General features: G+C 42.9%; 3 protein-coding genes across 5 annotated transcripts in view; 2 read left to right on the top strand and 1 right to left on the bottom strand.

The window, feature by feature from the left end:
- The window catches only part of dph5 (diphthamide biosynthesis 5), a 14870-nt gene extending 823 nt beyond the window's left edge, over positions 1–14047 (top strand). The window contains exons 2-9 of one of the 2 annotated variants that reach the window (XM_069721817.1): positions 246–378; positions 721–908; positions 8228–8352; positions 9630–9738; positions 10565–10685; positions 12441–12480; positions 12776–12879; positions 13670–14047. In XM_069721817.1, the coding sequence (XP_069577918.1) occupies positions 315–378; positions 721–908; positions 8228–8352; positions 9630–9738; positions 10565–10685; positions 12441–12480; positions 12776–12879; positions 13670–13902 (984 nt within the window). In that variant the 5' untranslated portion in view covers positions 246–314 and the 3' untranslated portion in view covers positions 13903–14047. The remainder of the gene's footprint in view (positions 1–245; positions 379–720; positions 909–8227; positions 8353–9629; positions 9739–10564; positions 10686–12440; positions 12481–12775; positions 12880–13669) is intronic. The other variant, XM_069721818.1, reaches the window with a different exon arrangement.
- LOC138634730 (lymphocyte antigen 75-like) lies at positions 5347–6211 on the top strand. Its single transcript, XM_069721830.1, has one exon. The coding sequence runs from the start codon at positions 5367–5369 to the stop codon at positions 5988–5990; it is 624 nt and encodes a 207-aa protein (XP_069577931.1). The 5' UTR covers positions 5347–5366; the 3' UTR covers positions 5991–6211.
- On the bottom strand, positions 14045–22564 carry slc30a7 (solute carrier family 30 member 7). 2 transcript variants are annotated; one of them, XM_069721814.1, is made up of 11 exons: positions 22441–22564; positions 22077–22178; positions 20233–20346; positions 20050–20137; positions 19614–19743; positions 19061–19252; positions 18797–18847; positions 17779–17914; positions 15105–15195; positions 14678–14827; positions 14045–14577 (listed from the first exon to the last, which is right to left on the bottom strand). In XM_069721814.1, exons 1-11 carry the CDS (start codon positions 22518–22520, stop codon positions 14530–14532), a joined length of 1182 nt encoding a protein of 393 aa, XP_069577915.1. In that variant the 5' UTR covers positions 22521–22564; the 3' UTR covers positions 14045–14529. The 2 variants fall into 2 exon arrangements, with proteins under 2 accessions (XP_069577915.1, XP_069577917.1); XM_069721816.1 differs by lacking the exon at positions 22441–22564 and having other exon boundaries at positions 20233–20341; positions 22077–22164.
- Between the last annotated feature and the right edge of the window lie 654 nt (positions 22565–23218).

Genomic DNA, 23218 nt, shown 5'->3' with positions numbered 1-23218 from the left:
GATAACTGAACTTCTTCCTTGGAAATTTTCTTTTTGTTTTTGGGTGTTTCACAGAATGAACACTGGTGACAGATGAACTTCTTTTAAACTTCTTCTCAACCATTAAACACAAAGCTTCATACTTACAGAGAAGCTCAGGTAAACTTGGGAACATATCCTCAGATGGGCAGGCCGGGCAATGTCCTATTTCGAGCCTGCCTTCATTCATAATTTTTTATTTTTTGCTTGTTTTTCTGTTTTTACAGGTTTAAAAATGTGCTGTTGAAATTACAACTGTCCTCTCTGAGACATGAAGAAAGCCTCTTCAGTTCGGCATGAATAAAACCCACCAAGCACCTATCGTCACAGACTCACCTGTTAACTGCTGTGATATCTGGGGTAGATGGTGTAATCATGAAAAATATACAGAATCCCTTCATTATATGTGAGCCGAATTAAAGATTGGTTTATATACTACCGAAAAACAAACATATAAGATGTATTTAATTTGCACAATGTGCTGCCGAGTCACACGGAGTTGTTAAATACCCAATTTTGTAAATGGAGTTTGGCGTGACATCCGTCTCCTCCGCTGCGGAAAGTGTCGCGGCTGCAGCTGTCGTAACTGTAAACATTTTACGACAAGCCGTATTCCAGTCGGTACAGTGAGACCACACGTGAGTGTGTGAAAACTGTAAGTTAAAGGGCGGATTTGTCTCTTTCGTGCTTCACGGTGGGAAGTTTTCGCGGCGGCAGTTGGACACCGACTCTGTGCGGACAGCGACGCCGGCAGGATGCTCTATCTGATCGGCCTGGGGCTCGGAGACGCCGCCGACATCACGGTGAAGGGTCTGCAGGCGGTGAAGAGCTGCTCCAGAGTTTACCTGGAGGCCTACACGTCCATCCTGACCGTGGGCAGAGAAGCGCTGGTGAGCACAAGCTTACTTTAAACTATTGAAATACAAAACGTAATTTAAGATCAATAATAATACGAATTTTCGGTGCACTGTTTTTAAAACGGAAGTAAAATTGTTTAAAAACAGCTAAATGAAACCGATATAAGAAGATCAAATCTATGGTGGCCATTCGAGGACAAAACACGTTATAAAAGTCAAAGCACAAACAGACGGTGAGAGGTCACCATGGAAACCAGGTCCAGAAAGAGATAACTGACATTAGATTAACATTTAAAGTGAAATTAAATGAAATAAAGGAGTTTCGGCAAAGTGAGGTGAGTTCGCCCGATGACACCGATGACACCGATGACAGGTGTTCAGGTGTTCAGGTGTTTCTTGGACTGGTTACTTTAAAAAGCTGCTCTAAAGGGGTTTTTGTCAATCAAACAGACACGCCCCCAAAACCAGGTCTTCTTGAATCTTCTTTTCTAATGAATGAGGGATTATTTTCAGATGGACCTCCAGAAAACTAAGAAGAAGGAGTGACTTTAGCTAACAACACCGAGATAACTGATGGACACATTTTATTCACTTTGGATTTGATGGTTTTGGTTTTGATTGTCAAAGGTCAACGTCAGTATGACCTCTTGTTCGTCCGATCCGTTTGTCCTGTTCTTGTAGTTGTGTATGAACCCTCCAGGTTTTGGAATTGATCTTTTTTTGCAGCAACACTTGTATGAGTTTGGACAGATATGCTTGTAAACTACAACTTGACTGGTTGGTGGAGGCGTACAACAGCTCGGCAGTCATTCTAGTTTGAAAATGTTTCAGGTTTTACCATAAAAAAAAAAATTAAAAAAAAAAGATTTAGAGATGAAATAAACACCTAAAAAGACAAAAACAGAAATGAAAAGTTTTTGAGTTAATGTGACGTCCTCCACAATGACTGGGCTCAGGTGGAGCCCAGGACGGCCTGCCTGCTGCACTTAAGCCTTATAATAGCAGGAAAATCTTGAATGTAATGAAATCGTCCACTTTTTATTGTTGTCATTAGTTTGTCTGACATCATACCATTTAAGGAACCTTTGAATGTCCGTCTCATTCAAATTTGCTGAACTAAGATGTAATTAGACGTTGTTGGACTCACGTATTCAAACGTCTCTTCAGTCACCTGCTCGGTCTGAGAGGAAGAAAACCAAATCCCAGTCCCGTTCCTTCCAGAAATCCTCTGAACCAGGATGGAGACACTCGTCCTCACACTGCTCGTTCTTACAAGTGCTCGCTGTCTGTCTGCAAAACATGTTTTTATCGGAGACAGAATGTCCTGGTTTGAAGCTCAGGAGTACTGCAGGAAGTACCACACTGACCTTTCACCCCTCAGCACCAAGCTGGAGAAAGACGTGTTCACAAACTCTGAGATTGGGAACAAAATAGGATGGATCGGTCTCTACTGGGTTGGAGATGGATGGAGATGGTCAGGAGGAGACAATGCTACCTACACCTTCTGGCATAATCAGAAGCTGTTTTATACACATGTATTATGGTACACGAATGGATGGTATAAAAACCCTCCCTCCAATCGCCTAAACTTCTTCTGCTTGAACCTGGTGGTGGTGGAGGAGGAGAAGTCCTGGGAGGAGGCTCTGGAGCACTGCAGAGAGAACCACAAGGACTTCACCAGTCTGCTCTCCAAGACCGAGACCCTTCTGGCCCTGACGGAGATCCAGCACCAGCGCATCACTGACCGGGTGTGGATCGGCCTGCGCTTCCTGGTGGACAGCTGGATCTGGGTGAACGGAGACCCTCTGGAGTACGAGGGCTGGTCCCAGGAAGGACATCAGGACCAACAGTGTCCAGTGTGGAACCGCTGTGGAGCTCTCACCAAAGAGGGACTGTGGGAGAACCGGGACTGCAGAGAGAGACTCAACTTCATCTGTGTCTGAGTGACGGAACAAGAAGTTGTAAAATCAGTAGAAATGCTTGTAAGAAAATCTACAATTCCCATTTCAGCTTGTTTTCATTTTAGCAGTCAATGATTTTGTGTCTAGTTTTTCTCATTTGGAAGAGAAACACTATTTTCATTGAGCTTCAAAGAATTATTCAGTGTGTTCTGATTTATAATAGTTTTTTATTTATTGCAAAACCAAAGAGAATCTCTTCCAGTTGAAGACGTTCATGATCAGTAACAGAATTGTTCTGAAACTAACAGAGAAACAGCCGAAACCTCGAGAGTCTCACACCCCAAAAAAACCAGCACAAGAACCAACATGAAATGTCAGAAAACTAATGAAAGAAATACCAAAACTGGTCAGAAGGGAATTAAACTTACAGGAGTGTTGAAAAAAACTAAATCAGTAAAATCATTTATCCATTTAATTCTTTGAAATGTAAATAAAATATATCATCAATATCTTTTTCTTTTCTTTTTTACTGGTGGTGTTTTTTTATATGAAAATATAATCACAGCACATATTTGTTAATGTGTGCAGAGTGTGTTTGGAAATGCCGAGAATATCTCATATATTCTTTTAAAATACTATATAATACTATATATGACGTCCTTCCAGGCGGCAGTCACATCTCGTCATGTGACTCCATCAGCGGGAAGGACGTAAGCAAATGTAGCTGTCACTCTTATTGTTCTACAAGAGTCGGAGGTTTGACGTTTGTTCAGGAACTGCAGAATTGTTCTTCAATGGCGACATTTTGTTGTAAGTTAAATATGTGTATTTGTGCTACTTTTAATTCCATTTATCATTTTACTGGTTTTTGTGTGAGCCTGAAGTGATGTGATATGTTTTTCTGATGCCATGTACCAGATCTTTCTATAAATTCAATAAAGAAATTACCAAAGAGAAGAAAAGAACGAGCGTTTCAGGGTCGTCTTCCTTCACTAACCACTCAAGTTGTAGTTTACATGTATATCTGTCCAAACCACCGACTGAATCAGTTAATCCTTGAGTCTATTTCAATCTTTTTACCCAATTTGAAGAAATTTCCTGGAGGTGTTCCTGAGATGTTGCGTTCACCAAACTGGAATGGGCCAATAAAACAAATAGGAGGCCATAATGACAATGACCTTTGACCTGTGATCACCAAAATCTATTCACCTCAACCAGGAGTCAAAGTGAACATTTGTACCAAATTGCAAGAAGGTCCCTCATAGTGATCCTGAGATATCGTGTTCACAGGAATAGCAAAGACATGAGGTCACAGTGACCTTGAAGTTTGACCTTTGACCACCGAACTCTAATTAGTTCATCTTTGAGGCAAAGTTAACGATTGTGCCCTGTGAAGAAATTCCCTCCAGGCGTACCTGAGTTATCATGTTTATGAGAATACGTTGAGTTAGTGTCACATCATCCTCGACCTTCGATGGTTCCACGGAATCTTTTCCAACTTTGGCAGCAACGTTCACTTGGTCTTATGAATGAGCTGATTGGAGTTTGGGGGTCAAAGTTCAAGGTCGCTCTTACGACACATTCCTCCCATCCGGTCGTCCCATTCTCATGGAAACAATATCGCAGGAACACTTCACTTCGTTCAAACAGTTTGCTGCTCTGGAAGAAAGACAAATTTCAGATGAATTTTCTGACAATAAAGACCAATGGAATCCAAAAACACGAGATATGTTACGATGCTGCTGTTTTCCTGAAGTTTGTGGATGACTTTGGTGCAGCTGTTTGGTGTTTTTTTACATCAAGCAAATTGTAAAAAGTTTTTAACAAAACACTATGCAATTTTTTTTTACCATTATTAGTACCATATCTGTATAAAAGTCACTTCACAGATGACGGAAAAACAACACCCAAAAAGTCTGAGGACAAAACTGTCCACAATGACTCGGTTCAGGTGGTCCAGGTGGTCCAGGAGGTCCGGGGAGTCCAGGGGGTCCAGGTGGGCCGGGGGGTCAAGGTGGTTCAGGTGGTCCAGGTGGTTTCCAGGTGGTCCAGGTGGTTCAGGTGGTCCAGGTGGTTTCCAGGTGGTCCAGGTGGTTCAGGTGGTCCAGGGAGTTTCCAGGTGGTCCAGGGGGTCCAGGTGGGCAAGGTGGTCCAGGTGGTCCAGGTGGTTCAGGTGGGTCAGGGGGTTTCCAGGTGGTTTCCAGTGGGTCCAGGTGGTTCAGGTGGTTTCCAGGACTGCCCGGCTGCTGCACCTCAGCTTTGGAATGAAAATCGTCAATGCAAATAGTCCAGTTTTATCATCATCATTATTAGTTTGTTTTCCAGAGTTTTAAGGCCGAAAGCCTTTGAGGAGCCTGCGAGTGACCTTGACCGGATTTGATTTGCAAAGATCTAATTAGAATGTTGGAAGGGCCTTGAGGCTTGTTTATACATATGCAAACGTCTCTTCAGTCCAATGTCAGAAAACCAAATCCCAGTCCCGTTCCTTCCAGAACACCTCTGAACCAGGATGGAGACACTCGTCCTCACACTGCTCGTTCTTACAAGTGCTCGCTGTCTGTCTGCAAAACATGTTTTTATCGGAGACAGAATGTCCTGGTTTGAAGCTCAGGAGTACTGCAGGAAGTACCACACTGACCTTTCACCCCTCAGCACCAAGCTGGAGAAAGACGTGTTCACAAACTCTGAGATTGGGAACAAAATAGGATGGATCGGTCTCTACTGGGTTGGAGATGGATGGAGATGGTCAGGAGGAGACAATGCTACCTACACCTTCTGGCATAATCAGAAGCTGTTTTATACACATGTATTATGGTACACGAATGGATGGTATAAAAACCCTCCCTCCAATCGCCTAAACTTCTTCTGCTTGAACCTGGTGGTGGTGGAGGAGGAGAAGTCCTGGGAGGAGGCTCTGGAGCACTGCAGAGAGAACCACAAGGACTTCACCAGTCTGCTCTCCAAGACCGAGACCCTTCTGGCCCTGACGGAGATCCAGCACCAGCGCATCACTGACCGGGTGTGGATCGGCCTGCGCTTCCTGGTGGACAGCTGGATCTGGGTGAACGGAGACCCTCTGGAGTACGAGGGCTGGTCCCAGGAAGGACATCAGGACCAACAGTGTCCAGTGTGGAACCGCTGTGGAGCTCTCACCAAAGAGGGACTGTGGGAGAACCGGGACTGCAGAGAGAGACTCAACTTCATCTGTGTCTGAGTGACGGAACAAGAAGTTGTAAAATCAGTAGAAATGCTTGCAGAGTTCGAATAGATTTTCAGTTTTAGCTCGTTTTTCATATCAGTAGTAAAGAATGTTATAGCTTGTTTTGGGTTTTTTATTTCAAAAGAATCTCTGAACTGAAGACGTTCATGATTAATAACAGAATTGTTCTGAAACCCTCAGAAAAATAACCCCAAAAAACAGCACAAGAACCAACATCAAATGTCATAAAACTCATTAAATATGGACCAGAACTGGTGAAAAAAAACATATTTCTATCTAAAAATTTTTTTTTAAATCACAGCAAATACAGTACAACAGTAATCATTCACCTGTTTATGTCAAGCTATCAATATAAGACTGTATTTAGACGTCTGTGTGACGCAGCAATCGTTTCCATTTTCCCTGCACTGTTTTCTGATGGTGGTTTTTATTTAAAGATATAACCAAAGTTCATATTATTTTTCATGTTTACAGATGGTGTTGTGCAGTGGTATTTACCTGATATTGATTTATAAGTTTACAATCTGTTTCTACCTCTGTTTAAGTAGGGAGATAAACTATGTATAATGTTCATTTTATTTCAGTTAATGTTCAACTGTTTTTCCCCCTTTATTGTAAGTTAAATACCTCTTCACCTACTTGTTATTACTCTGTTCATTTATTTAACATGTCTTTGTGGTGTACACACCTGTTAGCCTGAGATGTACTAGCTGCTTTCTAAATATTCAATAAAAAAAAATAACTCGTGAAAAAAAAACAGCTTGATTAATCATCATTTTAAAAATGTCCTCATATCCCTGCAAAAAAAAATTTTTTATAATTTGATATAATTTTTTTTAATATCAGGTCAAGTTTAGCATTTCCTCCGTCATCATCGTTGTGCTATTTTGGAGCCTGATATGACCATATTTGGACGAGCTGAGGAGGAGCGAGGGGCGGTTCTCCTGACTCTCTGCCCCGCCTACCTATACTAGAAACCTGACTGCACCACAGGCCTGTCAATCAAATAACCCCACCCTCAAACGGGTGAATTTATCTAATGACACCATAATGACTTGTGGAAAACATTTACTGACTTTGTGTTTCAAGAGAGAAGTTGGTGCTTTTTGAATGAGAGTCTATTGGAGCCGGAGGTGTTTTAGAGCCCCTGTTGGCCCTCAGTGGTATTACACGCTCCCGAAAGCTCTTTATTTAACTTCAGAGCTGAGACAAAGCGTCTGGTCCGCCCTGAACTTCCCAATCACAAAAACGCCAAGCAAACAGAAGACAAAGGTCTACCGTGGGCTTCCAACTGGAAACTGTAGAAACAAAAAGACTTCTCACTCCTACAACTGCTCATAAGTTGAAGATATTTACAAGCGCTTTGTACAAACTAAACAGGTTCATCTACACAGGTTGACCAGCATCAGCAACTTTACAAACCAAATCTAATTTTACCATCAAAAAACAGCCATGCACTGAAAACATAAACAAATGTAGGCATCCTGTTGGTAGAGTGATGGAGGTGTTACCTGCTTTATTAGTGTGTAAAGTACTTCATTAGTGTGTAAAGTACTTCTTTAATGTGTAAAGTACTTCATTAGTGTGTAAAGTACTTCATTAATGTGTAAAGTACTTCATTAGTGTGTAAAGTACTTCATTAGTGTGTAAAGTACTTCTTTAATGTGTAAAGTACTTTATTAGTGTGTAAAATACTTTATTAATGTGTAAAGTACCCTATTAGTGTGTAAAGTACTCCATTAGTGTGTAAAGTACTTCTTTAATGTGTAAAGTACTTCATTAGTGTGTAAAGTACTTCATTAGTGTGTAAAGTACTTCTTTAATGTGTAAAGTACTTTATTAGTGTGTAAAATACTTTATTAATGTACTGTATATATACTGTATGTACTGTGCATTTTATATTTTATTTTATATATTTTTTTTATTTTATTGCTTTTCTATTATATTATTCTATTCTATTATTATTTTATTCTATTGTTTCTATTATTGCTCCTGTATGTATGCTGCTGTGGCCAAAAAAATTTCCCCTTGGGGATTAATAAAGTATATACCTACCTACCTACCTACCTACCACCTAATGTGTAAAGTACCCTATTAGTGTGTAAAGTACTTTATTAATGTGTAAAGTACTTCATTAATGTTAATGTGTAAAGTACTTCATCGGTGTGTAAAGTACTTCATTAATGTTAATGTGTAAAGTACTTCATCGGTGTGCTAACTGTGGTCCTCAGGAGGAGTACTACGGGAAGCAGCTGATCCTGGCAGACAGAGATCTGGTTGAACAAGGAGCTGAAGACATCCTGAAGGACGCCGATGTGGCCGACGTGGCCTTCCTGGTGGTGGGCGACCCGTTCGGGTGAGTCACGCCGTCCACGTATCGGCACCGCAGACCGTATTGATCCCACCGGTCTGAGTTCTGCTGCGTCAGCGCGGTCTCGTCGGACCGCGGGGTTTCTGTCTGAGCGGCTCGACCTGGTTTCAGCAGATTTCTCCTCAGAACCGGCGGATTCCTCCGAGAGTTAATGACAGAGTGCCGAGCAGCTCGCCTGCTGCCTCCGACCCAACCGACTCGCACGGCTGGTTTCACCAGAATGTCGGTTTTACAGTTTACATGAGAAGAGAAGCTGCTGCTTCTAAAAATGGAGAAGTTTCTTTTCATCACACTGAGATTTGACCGCCGTGTGACCTCAACATCTGGATGTCAATCAAACAGCGTTCAACCAAAACCTGACCAAACACATCTGCACGAGTTAATGTCCACTTCCCTGTCTGTAGGAACAGTGGGACATTACAGCGTCTGTGATGAGTTCACTGTCTGTAATAACAGCGGGACAGCCCGGTGTCTGTGGTGAGTTCACTGTCTGTAGGAACAGTGGGACATTACAGCGTCTGTGATGAGTTCACTGTCTGTAATAACAGCGGGACAGCCCGGTGTCTGTGGTGAGTTCACTGTCTGTAGGAACAGTGGGACATTACAGCGTCTGTGATGAGTTCACTGTCTGTAATAACAGCGGGACAGCCCGGTGTCTGTGGTGAGTTCACTGTCTGTAGGAACAGTGGGACATTACAGCGTCTGTGATGAGTTCACTGTCTGTAATAACAGCGGGACAGTCCGGTGTCTGTGGTGAGTTCACTGTCTGTAATAACAGCGGGACAGCCCGGTGTCTGTGGTGAGTTCACTGTCTGTAATAACAGCGGGACAGCCCGGTGTCTGTGGTGAGTTCACTGTCTGTAGGAACAGTGGGACATTACAGCGTCTGTGATGAGTTCACTGTCTGTAATAACAGCGGGACAGCCCGGTGTCTGTGGTGAGTTCACTGTCTGTAGGAACAGTGGGACATTACAGCGTCTGTGATGAGTTCACTGTCTGTAATAACAGCGGGACAGCCCGGTGTCTGTGGTGAGTTCACTGTCTGTAGGAACAGTGGGACATTACAGCGTCTGTGATGAGTTCACTGTCTGTAATAACAGCGGGACAGTCCGGTGTCTGTGGTGAGTTCACTGTCTGTAATAACAGCGGGACAGCCCGGTGTCTGTGGTGAGTTCACTGTCTGTAATAACAGCGGGACAGCCCGGTGTCTGTGGTGAGTTCACTGTATAATAATAAAAGTTGATCTTTGTCTCGTCCTGCAGAGCCACCACCCACAGTGACCTGGTCCTGCGAGCAGTGCATGCTGGGATACCGTACAAAGTCATCCACAACGCCTCCATCATGAACGCAGTGGGCTGCTGCGGGCTGCAGGTACATCTTTCTCCAGCAGCAGGTGGAGATTATTTGCGTATTCAAAACATCCGGCATTAAGTAGCCGCCGGTTTGTTTCTTAGAAAACATTTTGTAAAGTTTTATAGAGTTTTAATGAATAACAGGAGCTTTAAAATCCATCAGTGATGCAGCGAGATGAACTTATTTCAGTCCAGGGAGGCGTCTGTGCTGAGGACAAAACATTTGAGGTTCTCTGAGGTGCCCTGTAGGCAGAACTCAGGGCACATCACCTCTAGGAAATATCTCCTCGTCTGCCTGAGAGTCGGTGCTGAGGGCAGAGCCGACGCCCAGCTGCTGATGAACCTCATTCAACTTTGTCATTATTGCTGTGACATCACATTAACATGGTCTCATCAATAACAGAGCTGTCACTCAAAGCAGCCAATCAGAGAGCAGGAGCCACAGACAGATTAGCATTAATGCTCACACAGTATCTCCTCTGGGAGGTCGTTAATATGCTAATGAGCTCCGTGCTCCCTCCAGTGGGAGTGAATCCCATCAGCCCCTGCTGTCAGCGGACGCCCACTCCCCCCCCCTCCCCCCCCACCCCTCCGTCAACACCCCCCACCCACACCGGACGCCTGCAGGGCTTTTCTTTATGTTGTTATAGTATTTTATTTGGAACAAAGGTTCAGTCGGCCTCAAAGAGATGATGATACTAATATTAATAATAATAATATCAATTAAAAAATTATAAGAGTTCAGTTGTGAGGAAGAGCATTACAACATAATTAAGTTAAAATCAATAATCAGTGTGTGTGTGTGTGTGTGTGTGTGTGTGTGTGTGTGTGTGTGTGTGTCTCAGCTGTATAACTTCGGGGAGACGGTGTCGTTGGTGTTTTGGACGGACACGTGGAGACCGGAGAGCTTCTACGACAAAATCTGTAAAAACAGAGCAGCTGGACTTCACACGCTCTGTCTGCTGGGTGAGACGTGCACACGCACACGCACACGCACACGCAAAGTATCAGAAAAATTAGTGATTGAAACCTTTACTGTCTGAAGAGGAGTTTTCATCAACAACAACAAACAAACAAGACAACAGTTTAAAATGATAAAAATACATAAACATCAAAAGACAAGAAAAAGCTAAACAAAAATCATGAAAACATGATAAACGGCATCATTTCACAACTCAGGAACAGGAATATGCGTAAAATCTCCTGATTTAATATTTGAAATATTCAATAAAAACGAGTATAATAACATCAAAACTAATTTGTATTAAAATATGGAAAAAGACGGTGAAGGTAGCGCTCACCTGTAGAAGTGTCGATGTGAATACGAGACAGATTTGAATTAATATTTCATTCTTCAGTCTTCAGGTGAAAAAAACATTGTAACAAAATAAAAATATATAAATATAAATAACAAAATATTTGACATGTAGCCAAACCTGCCGTGAACACAGACTGTGTATAAAAATGTTCGTATATAGAGTCTGATTCTGAAAAGGGAAGCCGATGCAGAAGTCCCTTGAAAGTGTAATACCACCGAGAGCCACTAGGGGCTCCAATAGACTCCTATTGAAAAAGCATCAAGTTCTCTCCTGCAATACAAAATCAGTAAATGTTTTCCACAAGTCATCATGGTGTCGTTAGATAAACTCCCTCCTTCTGGAAATAACTCCAGCATTCATTAGATATCAGGACTCCAACACAGACATGTTTGGGGGCGGGGCTGGCTTGATTGACAGGGCTGTCTTACAGTCAGGTTCCAAAAAAACAAGATATTAATGGATAAAATTACAGAACTTGAGGCTTCAAAACAGCAGTTGACAAACTGAAGGGTGGCGTCGCTGTTGGGAGTCCAGAACCTTTATTTACATGTTTGAATGTGTCACATTAAATAAAAGAGGCTTGAAACTGAGGGATCGTCTGTTTGAAATACAGATTGATTGAATTTTATTCAATTCATTTAATATTTCTAATCGCATATTTTTTAATACGTTAAAAGAAATGTGCTTTCAAAAACTGTCTTGTGCTGCATTAATAACCGGAATGAAACACCTCCAGTGAGCGAAGACCTGATTTAATGCTGCATTTCAATTTCACATCAATGTAGAAAGAAGCAGCCTGGAGGTGCTGATGGTGCATTCAGGGAGTCACCAGGTGTCGGGTTACCCCCCTGACCGGTCCGCCATCAATCACCCTGGGCAGCCCAGCCCAGCCCAGCCCAGCCCCCCCCCCCCCCCCCCCCCACACACACACACACACACACCACCACCATAAACCAACAGTCCGGTGGGACGTAGACGACCTGCTGGCGTCTGTGGTTAATATTTATAAGAGGAAATAAAAGAGAATAAAGAGTCGGACAGACGCTCGTCCATCATCGCTCCGCCCACACTCATGAAAACACCTCCGTCACAGTGAACGCAGCAGCAGTGTTCATTTGTTTATTTTAATCATCGAAACTGTGATCGTTAATAAACAGCCAGTTGATCGATGTAGACAAACAATTATTATTACAAATAACATTATTAAACAGCAGTTTTCAAGCAAAAAAGCAAATTTCAGTACTTTCTTTATGATTAATAGACAATAAAAGTAATTGCACTTTTGACTTTTTTATTTTTTGTCATTGAATAATTAATTGATATTTTCAGCTCTGAACTAAACAAAAAGTTTGAAGTCATTTCATCTAAATTTTCCATTTCTTTTTTCTGATTTTATTGGCAGATATTAAAGTCAAAGAGCAGAGCATCGAGAACATGATGAGGTAAGAACCAGAACAAGATGGAGAACAAGTCCAGATCTAAAACCTGAAGGGTTAGCAAGATATGTTGAGACTTAAATTTCATTGTTTTTACAAGGATATAAAAGTCGTAGTATGTTGTGATAAGTGTAAACAGAGCAGAGTTTTATTGAATATAATGCGGTAGAAGTCCAGCGGCGTCGTCAGGCAGCAGACGGGTGGATAAATAAAAACCTAAAACCAAATCATCACATCAATCTGTTCAATACAGCAATCAGTTTGTATTCCGGTTAAAGAGCTTTTTTATTATTGATTTCAGAGGGAAGAAGATCTACGAGCCTCCTCGCTACATGACGGTCAGTCAGGCTGCAGATCAGCTGATTCAGATCATCTGCAGGAGGCGGGAGGAGGGGGCGGAGCTTGGTGAGTCACCTGATCTGATCTCATTTTGACTGATTTTGCTGCAAGATAATCTGTTTATTTATCCATCAATTTACCCCGAACACACCGAGTCCAGGAGGAAGATAAAGTTAACTGTTTTCAGAAACAAGTCGTAAAATTTTCACACAAAAGTTTTTTTTTGTTGTTTTAAACTTATTTATAAAACAGCCGTAATAGTTTGACAGACATATTTTGAGAAAAAGTAGTAAACATTTCTTAAAATATATATCATATTTTGAGAAAGAGTGTTTTTTTAAGAGGGAACATTTTTCCAAAATATATATATTTTTTTAAATATCATGTAATATTTACAAGAATAAAACAAAAAAATTACGGGAAACATTTTGATCCAGAAAAAAAAATGAATTTAGAAACTGAAGTTATGATATCTTGACAAAAAGTAACACCAGTATAAAAATATTGTTTCTAGTCATCAAATTAACAAGAATTTGTTTTTATATTTTGGCTATTAAATCATAATAGTTTGAAGCGGGAAAAAAAAAAACGTAACATGAAGGATTTAGTCATATTTCTGGAAAAAAAAAAAAATTTAAGATAAAAACTTTTGAGGAATAAATCATAAAAGATGAATGATTCAGGAAAACATGACCGCTTCAGAAAAGCCCCAAAATATGTGGGGAAAAAAGTGATTGTACTATATTCATATTTTCAGATTTAGGTTGCAACATATCGGTAAAAATGTTATTTACATTTCAAGACAAAGGTAGCTTTGGTTTCTGATTGGCTGACCAGTCTCTCCGCCCACCTCCAGGTGTGACGGAGGACGCGGTGTGTGTGGGCGTGGCCCGGCTCGGCTCCGACGACCAGGTGATCCGTGCTGGGACGCTACGTCAGCTGGCGTCATGTGACCTCGGCGCTCCGCTCCATTCGCTGGTCGTCACCGGTCGACTCCACCCGCTGGAGGTCGACATGCTGCGAGTGAACGCAGAACCGGACGCCCTGCAGAACCTGCGCATGATTGACAGCTCAACGTACACCTCCTAACACACGTCTGTCTGCCTGTCTTTGTGAGGACCACGAGTGAAACGAGGTGCTCTCTCTCGTTTCTAATCGTCCGACTTCTTTCTCAAAAACACTTGATGAGCTGTTTACAATGTGATGTCATCAATAAAGATGGAGATCAATATCAGCTCAGAGAAACAGAATCCTTTATTACAGCTTAAAAAAAAAAAGAAAAAAAATAAGACTTGACACCCACCGACTGGTCACATGGTTTGGTCACATGGTTTGGCACATTTAAAAACAGTGACATCACACTCACTGTGGACCAATCAGCAAGTCCCCGCAGCGATGTCAGCGGTGGGTGTGGTGGTGGGAGGGGCTCAGATTGTCTCTGATAAATGATGAAGGCACTTACCCAGAATGCTTTGCTCCAGTCTAAAAAGTGCAGGAAGGAGGGGGGACCACGTTGCCCACCAATACGGACAGGTATGTTTAAAAAAAAAAAAATAGGGGGCGGGGCTGTTTGAGTTCATCAGTTCTCTTTGTGCCCCCTCCCCGCCCCGTTGAGCTCAGTCTGTCCTGCAGTGACGAGGGAGGGGGGGGGTCAGAGGTCACCTGCAGCAGCAGACTGAATGTGATTGGTCCCAGGAGTTGAGGAGGGCGGAGCATCTACATGGCGGCCGTGTCGACCTGGACGTAAAGCTGTCGAACTCCTGCCTGTGGAGAGACGGAGAAAAAAATACTGCGTTTACTCGTAGTACTACTAACAAGACCGCATCAGGAGGTCTCTGTACGAGGCTGTGGTGCGTTCAGGTACCTGTGTAAAGATGTTGTGTGTCTGGCTGAGGATCCAACGGGTGTCGGCGTCGGGGGCGACCAGCAGCTTTAATGTTCCGATATAAACGTCCGTACACAGAGTCCAGAAGTGAGGCTCCTGGAGGTTGTAAACTCCCTGCAGCTGCTGCACCTGAACACAACACGGCAACACCAGCAAATAAGACTCGTCCACAATGCACAGACATAATGTTTACGGAGGGGGCGGGGTTTATCAGTTACTACGACAACTACTACTGTTCCAGTAACTACTACAAGTACTACTGTTACTACAAGTTGAAGTACAATTTGTTTTGAGTTACAATCACAAATGCAGAGTCGGTTTCTACTACCACTGCAAGTGCTTTATTGGAAGGGGCGGGGCTATGGGTGGGTGTGGCTTGTTGGAGTGGGTGTGGTCAGTTGCTCACCCTCTGGTAGCACTCTGGCAGGGCCGGGTCCAGCGAAGGTGGCGTTCTCTGCATCAGGATGCCGATGGACTCCTTCAGTAACGGCACCACACTGAGGGTCAGAGGTCAAATATTAATAATATAGTACTAATTACTGCTAGTACCAATACAGCTGTGGTTATTACAGTAGTACAAATACAACTACTACTGTAGTACTCCCACCACTCTGCCGAATGATGTACAAATGCTACTACTGTTACTACAGTCTGGTATAGAGAGGCTGTGGCTCAGATGGTAGAGTGGGTTTCACACTAATCAGAAGGTTGGTGGTTCCATCCCCAGCTCCTCCTGTCCACATGCCTAAGTGTCCTTGAGCAAGACACTGAACCCTAAATTGCTCCTGATGGTGAACCATCGGTGTGTTGTAAGTCGCTTTGGATAAAAGCATCAGCTAAATGTAATGTGATGGTACACAGTGACCGAGATTTAACTGGAGTTTGAGTTTATAGGACTCATGCCGTATCGGTCTAAGTTGTGCACTGAGGCTTAGATTCAGATTTCGAGATCTGTTGAGTTTTAACTAAGGTTTGGTTGGAGAAATCTACAGATTTTTAATAGACGTTTGGTTTGAAAGTTTTACTCCGACACTGAGATTTCTGTCCATAATCTGTAGATTTTGAACTGGAGTTTGGTCTGAGAATCTAAAGATGTTTGACTCGGCTTTGGTTTGAGAATTTATCCACAACTCAACTCCATCTGCAGATTCTACAGATTTTTAAAAGGAGTTTGGTGTGTAACTCTTACCCTGGAGCTCACATTTTTGTGCGGAATCAAACAAAGGTTTGGTCTGAGAATCTAAAAGATGTTTAACTGGGCTCTGGTCTGAGAATGTGACGTTCTTTAAAAGGAGTTTGGTCTGAGATTCTTGAGTTGAGACGGTGGTGACTTTTACTTTCCAGCTTGCAGTAACCTGATACCTGTGGTTGTGTGAAGGCCTCTCAGCTGACCACAGCTCTGCTCTGCTGACTCTTAAATCTGCAGCTGTGTTCACTTCCAGCCTATCAAACCACCAATCAGCACGCATCAACTCCATTTATCACGGGGGCTTCTGGGAAATCTGACCGCCGCATTTACGTCCAGAGGACGAGCGAGCGGAGACCGGTCTCCGGGACTCTCTCCAGGTCCATGCCGGTGGTTTGGCATGTCAGAGCCCATTAACTACTAATTGCACATTCTTTACATTAGTGGAAACTGTTTTCCAAAGTGTCCATCCGGCTGCAGAGTGATCGTTCCCTCCTTCCCTCCAGACAGACGCTGGTTTCAGGTGGTTTTTCTGAGGACTCGTCCTGCGGAGGTGAAACCTGAGATCATCCATCACACCGGGTTTCCTTCGCTTTAGTTCAGCTCCGAGCCGAGTTAACAAATGTTCTTCCGACGGTGCGTTCACGGACACTTTCCCGTTTTTAAATGTGACAAACAACTGTCAAGTCACCGTTTCTATGTTTGAGTTTAGCAGTAATAAAGAGGTTCTATGGTTCCTTCAAGAGGTTCTAGGCGGTCTAGTTAGTAAGTACCTAGAGGTTATGAGGGTCATTTAGGTAGGTAGGTAGGTAGGTATATACTTTATTAATCCCCGAGGGGAAATTTTTTCGCCACAGCAGCATACATACAGGAGCAATAATAGAAACAATAGAATAAAATAATAATAGAATAGAATAATATAATAGAAAAGCAATAAAATAAAAAATATAAATATAAAATATAAAATGCACAGTACATACATTTGGGAGGTTCTCGGTGACAGTGAAGATCTAGGGTGATCTAGGGGTTCCTTAGAAGGCTCTCGTGGTTTTGGAGAGTCTAGGAATCCTTTGAATGTTCTAGTGGACATTAAAGAGGTTCTAAGGTTCCTTTAGGAGGTTTTAGTTCTCATCTAGGAGGTTCTAGTGGACACTGAAGTGTCTTTATGGGTCTGTCTGTTTGAGTGATTGTTTTAGAGGTTGTACTTGTAATTAAAGATGTTCTCAGGGTCCGTTTAGAGATCCCCTAAAACGGTTCTACAGATCTTTCAGGTTCTCGTGGTCTCTGGGGACATTTTCAAGGTGTTTTTGAAGGTCACAGCTGAAGTGGGTTTTACGGGTCCTTTAAGATGTTTAGTCGGGACTTGGTTTGTTTTTGTTCTTGAGGTTCATGTGGACATTGAAGTGGTTTTGCTGGTCCTTCAAAAGGGTCTACTGACCACTGAGGACCACTCCTGCAGAACAAACACACACACACACACACACACACACACACACACACACACACACACACACACACACACACACACACACACAGCTGCAGTCTGTCATTACTTAGACGAGCTGATTGGTCAACTGATGAAGGACGCCCACAACAAAAAGGCAGCTGGCCCCGCCCCCTCCACACACACACACACACACACACACACAGCTGCCAGTCAGTGTGGTGTCAGCTGGCCACAAGGTGGCTGTCTGAAGCCCCGCCCACCCTGATGTGGTCTGTTAAAGGCTGTAATCACAGCTGTCAATCAACAGGGTGGAGCCCAGGAGAACACACACACACACACACACACACACACACACACACACACACACTGAACAGTGGAACAAACTGCATTGTACACCATCAGCTGATCGGTGACATCACAGCCCTCCCCCCCAATCAATAAGGTTACCTGACTCCGATGAGGAGGGCGATCAGCATGGAGCAGATCGGATCCGCGATCATCAGGTCGTATTTCTGCATCAGCAGAGCGGAGATGATCACGCCGATGCTGCCCAGCGTGTCGGCGATGATGTGCAGCAGGACGCCTGAAACACACACACACACACACACACACACACACACACACACACACACACACACACACACACACACACACATCAATCAAACTTTATCAGTACACACCTTTTAGTTCACTTTGAGACACAAGAAATAAAAACGGTTAAAAAAGTGAAAATGAAACATAAAAATTCGGATAAAAAAAACAATGAAACGACTTAATGCTGGATGATTAAATCAATCGATCAATGATGAAAATTGTTATTCAATACCCTGAAAAAATATCAGTATTTGAAAGTAGATGTTTTGTACTTTAAGGAAATTCTGATGTCATTTTATGAAAGATTTGTCCTTTAAAACTCAAATATTATAATAATTTTAACCAAACTGTGGGGCTTTGTTGGAAAAAATATTCTGGAATTTACATTTTAAGGAAAGTATGAGGAATTTTACAGGAAGTTGGCTGTCAAAATAAAAGTCTTTCCAGTTTCTCTGATCATTTTAACACATGGTTTGGACATGGTTGGTTTTCAGTTGATGGATAAAAAGGGTATGTGAGGTGGTGTGTGAGCGCCCCCTGCTGGTCGGGAAGGTGAGACCAGCAGCCTTCAGACCAGTTCTCAGGGTTCAAATCTCCACAGACGTGTTTCTTGATGGTTCCAGATTACAACCAATGTTGTATTTTACAGAGTTAATGAATCCTCAGGTGTTTTTTCAGGTCTAATATTTGCTTTTTAATTTCTTTAATTTCGTGTTATTTGTATTTTTTTATTATCTGATTTGTTTGAACTGTGTCTGAACTTGAACAGCTGCATGTTGTGTTTAAAAGTTTCAAACTGGATGAAGATCTGTGTGTAAATAAAGCAGAAATGTTCCGTGTGATGAGTCATGCGTGTTCATGGTGTTCTCACCCTGCAGGATCTGTTTGCTGGAGCCTTTTCCCGGCGTGTGCAGCAGCTCGTCTGACGGAAACAAAAACACCGGATTCAACACGGAGGACAGGAAATAACAATAATAATCATCCTGATTAAAGTGTGTCTGTAGCATGTCGGTTTGTTTCACCACGACCTTCACTGAAGCATCAGTGCTGTTGCCATGGTAACCCACAGGTTAGTAAACCCTGATCTCTGACTGTCTGTGTGAACATGTCGGATCGCCGCGTGTCACGTTCTCACCGTGACAGTGTGGTTCCTCGTGACCGTGTCCATGTCCTCCGTGACCGTCATGACTGTGTCCGTGTCCTCCATGTCCTCCGTGACCGTCATGACTGTGTCCGTGTCCTCCGTGTTTGTGCTTGTGGTCGTCTCCTCCGTGACTGTGGCCGTGATTCAGGCTGCCGTTAAACAGTGAGTGGCTGTGACCGTGACCTGAGGACGGAGAGGGAACGGTCAGAGAACCCAGGTTCTACACATCTGGAGGGAGGTTCTACACATCTGGAGGGAGGTTCTACACATCTGGAGGGAGGTTCTACACATCTGATGGGAGGTTCTACACATCTGGAGGGAGGTTCTACACATCTGATGGGAGGTTCTACATATCTGGAGGGAGGTTCTACACATCTGGAGGGAGGTTCTACACATCTGGAGGGAGGTTCTACACATTTGGAGGGAGGTTCTACACATCTGATGGGAGGTTCTACACATCTGCAGTTTGGTTCACTGGTTCTACAGAGATGGAACCAGATCCCACGCAGACCGTTGTGGTTCTGGAGGTTCTGCAGGTCTTTACCTTCGTCTCCGTGTGAGTGACCGTGTCCTCCATGCTGGAACACAAAGATCCCGACCAGGTTCACCAGCAGACCGGCAACAGAGACAGGAAGCAGCCGGTCGTGGTGGACGTCAGGAGGCTCCAGAGCTCTCTGACGGACAGACAGGTGGACAGAGAGACAGACAGAGGGACACATGACATCATCACAGTGATGCACATGTGCAGAATCAAACCTAGAAAGCTTTTCTGATTCATGTTTTCCATCTTTCCATCTGCCTTACAGACTAAAGTCAGGGAATAAAAGTCAAGCAGACTGTGTTTACCTGCAGATACACCAACACACTGATGACTCCATGCAGTGTGTGTGTGTGTGTGTGTGTGTGTGTGTGTGTGTGTGTGTGTGTGTGTGTGTGTGTGTGTGTGTGTGTGTGTGTGTGTGTGTGTGTGTGTGTGTTACCTCGACTCCTTCAGAGAAGATGAAGAAAGCGGTGAATATGAGGAAGAGTCCGTTGACGAAGCCCGCCAGAACCTCTGCTCTCACATAACTGCGACACAGACAGGAAAACAGAGTGGTCAAACACGCTGGGGGTCAGAGGGTCAGAGGTTAGAGGTCAGAGGTCAGAGCGGAGGTGGGTCTCACCCGTAGGAGAAGCTGTCGTTGGATCTCCACCGGGATATGACGGAAGCTGCCAGACCTGCCAGCAGGGCGGTGCAGTCGAAGAACATGTGGAAGGAGTCTGAGATGAGACCTAAACTGAACACAGGACACACAGGTAAACAACCGGGTAAATAACCGGGTAAACAACCGGGTAAATAACCGGGAAAACAACCGGGTAAACAACCGGGTAAACAACCGGGTAAATAACCGGGAAAACAACCAGGTAAACAACCGGGTAAATAACCGGGAAAACAACCAGGTAAGCAACCGGGTAAATAACCGGGAAAACAACCGGGTAAACAAGCGGGTAAATAACCGGGAAAACAACCGGGTAAACAACCAGGTAAACAACCAGGTAAATAACCGGGAAAACAACCGGGAAAACAACCGGGTAAACAACCGGGTAAATAACTGGGAAAACAACTGGGAAAACAACCGGGTAAACAAGCGGGTAAATAACCGGGAAAACAACCGGGTAAACAAGCGGGTAAATAACCGGGAAAACAACCGGGTAAACAAGCGTGTAAACAAGGGGGTGAACAAGCGTGTAAACAAGCGGGTGAACAACCGGGTAAACAACCAGGTAAAAAAAACATGTAAACAACCGGCTGGTTTTGGATTATTATTACTGCTGTATTAATGTGTATTTCACTGATTGCAGTTATTTACTTATTTTATTGTTATTTGTTAATTTACCTGTTTGTTTACCTGTTTATTTACCTGTTTGTTTATGTTTGTTTACCTGTCTATTTACCTGTTTGTTTATCTGTTTGTTTACCTATTTATTTACCTGTTTGTTTATCCATTTGTTTATCAGGGTATTTACCTGTTTATTTACCTGTTTGTTTACCTGTTTATTTACCTGTTTGTTTGTTTACCTGTTTGTTTACCTGTTTATCTGTTTGTTTAAATGTTTGTTTGTTTACCTGTTTGTTTACCTGTTTATTTACCTGTTTATCTGTTTGTTTACCTGTTTGTTTATCTGTTTATTTACCTGGGTATTTACCTGTTTATTTACCTGTTTGTTTATCTGTTTATTTACCTGTCTATTTACCTGTTTATCTGTTTGTTTACCTGTTTATTTACCTGTTTATTTATCTGTTTGTTTACCTGTTTGTTTACCTGTTTGTTTATCTGTTTGTTTACCTGTTTGTTTACCTGGTTACCTGTTTGTTTACCTGTTTGTTTATCTGTTTGTTTACCTGTTTGTTTACCTGTTTGTTTACCTGGTTACCTGTTTGTTTACCTGTTTGTTTATCTGTTTGTTTATCTGTCTATTTACCTGTTTGTTTATCTGTTTGTTTACCTGTTTATCTGTTTGTTTACCTGTTTATCTGTTTGTTTACATGTTTATCTGTTTGTTTATCTGTTTATTTACCTGTTTATTTACCTGTTTGTTTATCTGTTTATTTACCTGTTTGTTTACCTGTTTGTTTATCTGTTTGTTTACCTGTTTGTTTACCTGGTTACCGCAGTGTTTACTTTTACTTTTCATATTTGAAGTACAATTTACTGTAAAGTACTCACTTACTTTTATACTTCAGTAATATTTTGAATCCAGTTGTTGTGTTTCAGTCAGAGACCTGAATTATTCCTCTTTCTCTCATCTTTCTGTGACGTTAACTTTTGCTGTTATTTACATGTTCTGATTGATAAATAACAACACGTGTGATGAAGGATCAGCTGTGTGGGAGGAGCTTCAAGCTGCTGACCAACACACACGCGGAGCTGCTCCAGGCTAATGCTAACACATACGTGGCACATCCTGAATACACGCGCACGCGCGCGCCACACACACACACGCACGCACGCGCGCGCCAGCCTACCTGTTGCTCCAGATGCCGTACGTTAACTCCACGAAGGCGAAGGACAGGTTGAGGCAGAGGAAGAAGAACAGATTCCGGGAGGTTTTATCAGCGAGGATCGACCTGGAACAGAAAACAGTCAGAGGACCAAACCGGGCTATCAGCCCCCCTAGCCCCCCCCCCCCCCCCCAGCCCACCCCCCACGTCACAAACACACGGTAACCGCTGACAAGATGATAAAACCCGAGTTTAAAGCAGACAGAGCCGCAGAAGGACCGGGTTTATCCGGGCTAGCCGGTTAGCATCCGGCTAGCAGCTTAAGCGTTCAGAGTCATCTGAATGAGTGCTAACAGCTGTTAGCAGCGGTTAGCAGCGGCGGGTTTACCTGAACCATCCCGACAGTTTCACCAGCAGGTTGAACTTCGCCGGTTTGTACTCGTCGTCTTTCATAGATAAAGGTAACATTTTCACACCGGGACTCACTCACTCACTCACTCACTCACTCACGGGTAGTTGCTAACTGTCAACTTCCGGTTTTGGGGCAGATTTCATAATAAGAGGCGTGAAAAAGCTCTTAAGTTCCTCAAACGCTAAGAAACCTCAGATATTACATTTACTACTTCAAGTACTACACTACTGCATTTACTACTTCAAGTACTACAACTACTGCATTTACTACTTCAAGTACTACACTACTGCATTTACTACTTCAAGTACTGCAACTACTGCATTTACTACTTCAACTACTGCAACTACTGCATTTACTACTTCAAGTACTACACTACTGCATTTACTACTTCAAGTACTACAACTACTGCATTTACTACTTCAAGTACTGCAACTACTGCATTTACTACTTCAAGTACTGCAACTACTGCATTTACTACTTCAAGTACTACACTACTGCATTTACTACTTCAAGTACTGCAACTACTGCATTTACTACTTCAAGTACTACACTACTGCATTTACTACTTCAAGTACTGCAACTACTGCATTTACTACTTCAAGTACTACAACTACTGCATTTACTACTTCAAGTACTACACTACTGCATTTACTACTTCAAGCACTACAACTACTGCATTTACTACTTCAAGTACTACAACTACTGCATTTACTACTACAACTATTACACTCACTACTACAACTACTACACTCAC

The sequence above is a fragment of the Brachyistius frenatus genome, unplaced genomic scaffold (assembly GCF_029030835.1).
Source record: "Brachyistius frenatus isolate BFR_SWC_R1_liver_20210118 unplaced genomic scaffold, ASM2903083v1 Contig_273, whole genome shotgun sequence".
Taxonomy (NCBI): Eukaryota; Metazoa; Chordata; class Actinopteri; family Embiotocidae; genus Brachyistius; species Brachyistius frenatus.
The sequence above is the reverse complement of the archived record's forward strand: the minus strand, read 5'-3'. Positions and strand labels throughout refer to the sequence as shown.

Coding starts and splice junctions, on each gene's coding strand:
- slc30a7 (XM_069721814.1), bottom strand. CDS start 22,520: ATGTTACCTTTATCTATGAAAGACGACGAGTACAAACCGGCGAAGTTC. Junction 20,347..22,076: donor TACGGCATCTGGAGCAACAG/GTAGGCTGGCGC, acceptor TCCTGTGTTCAG/TTTAGGTCTCATCTCAGACT. Junction 15,196..17,778: donor GCCCTCCTCATCGGAGTCAG/GTAACCTTATTG, acceptor TCTGACCCTCAG/TGTGGTGCCGTTACTGAAGG.
- LOC138634730 (XM_069721830.1), top strand. CDS start 5,367: ATGTCCTGGTTTGAAGCTCAGGAGTACTGCAGGAAGTACCACACTGAC.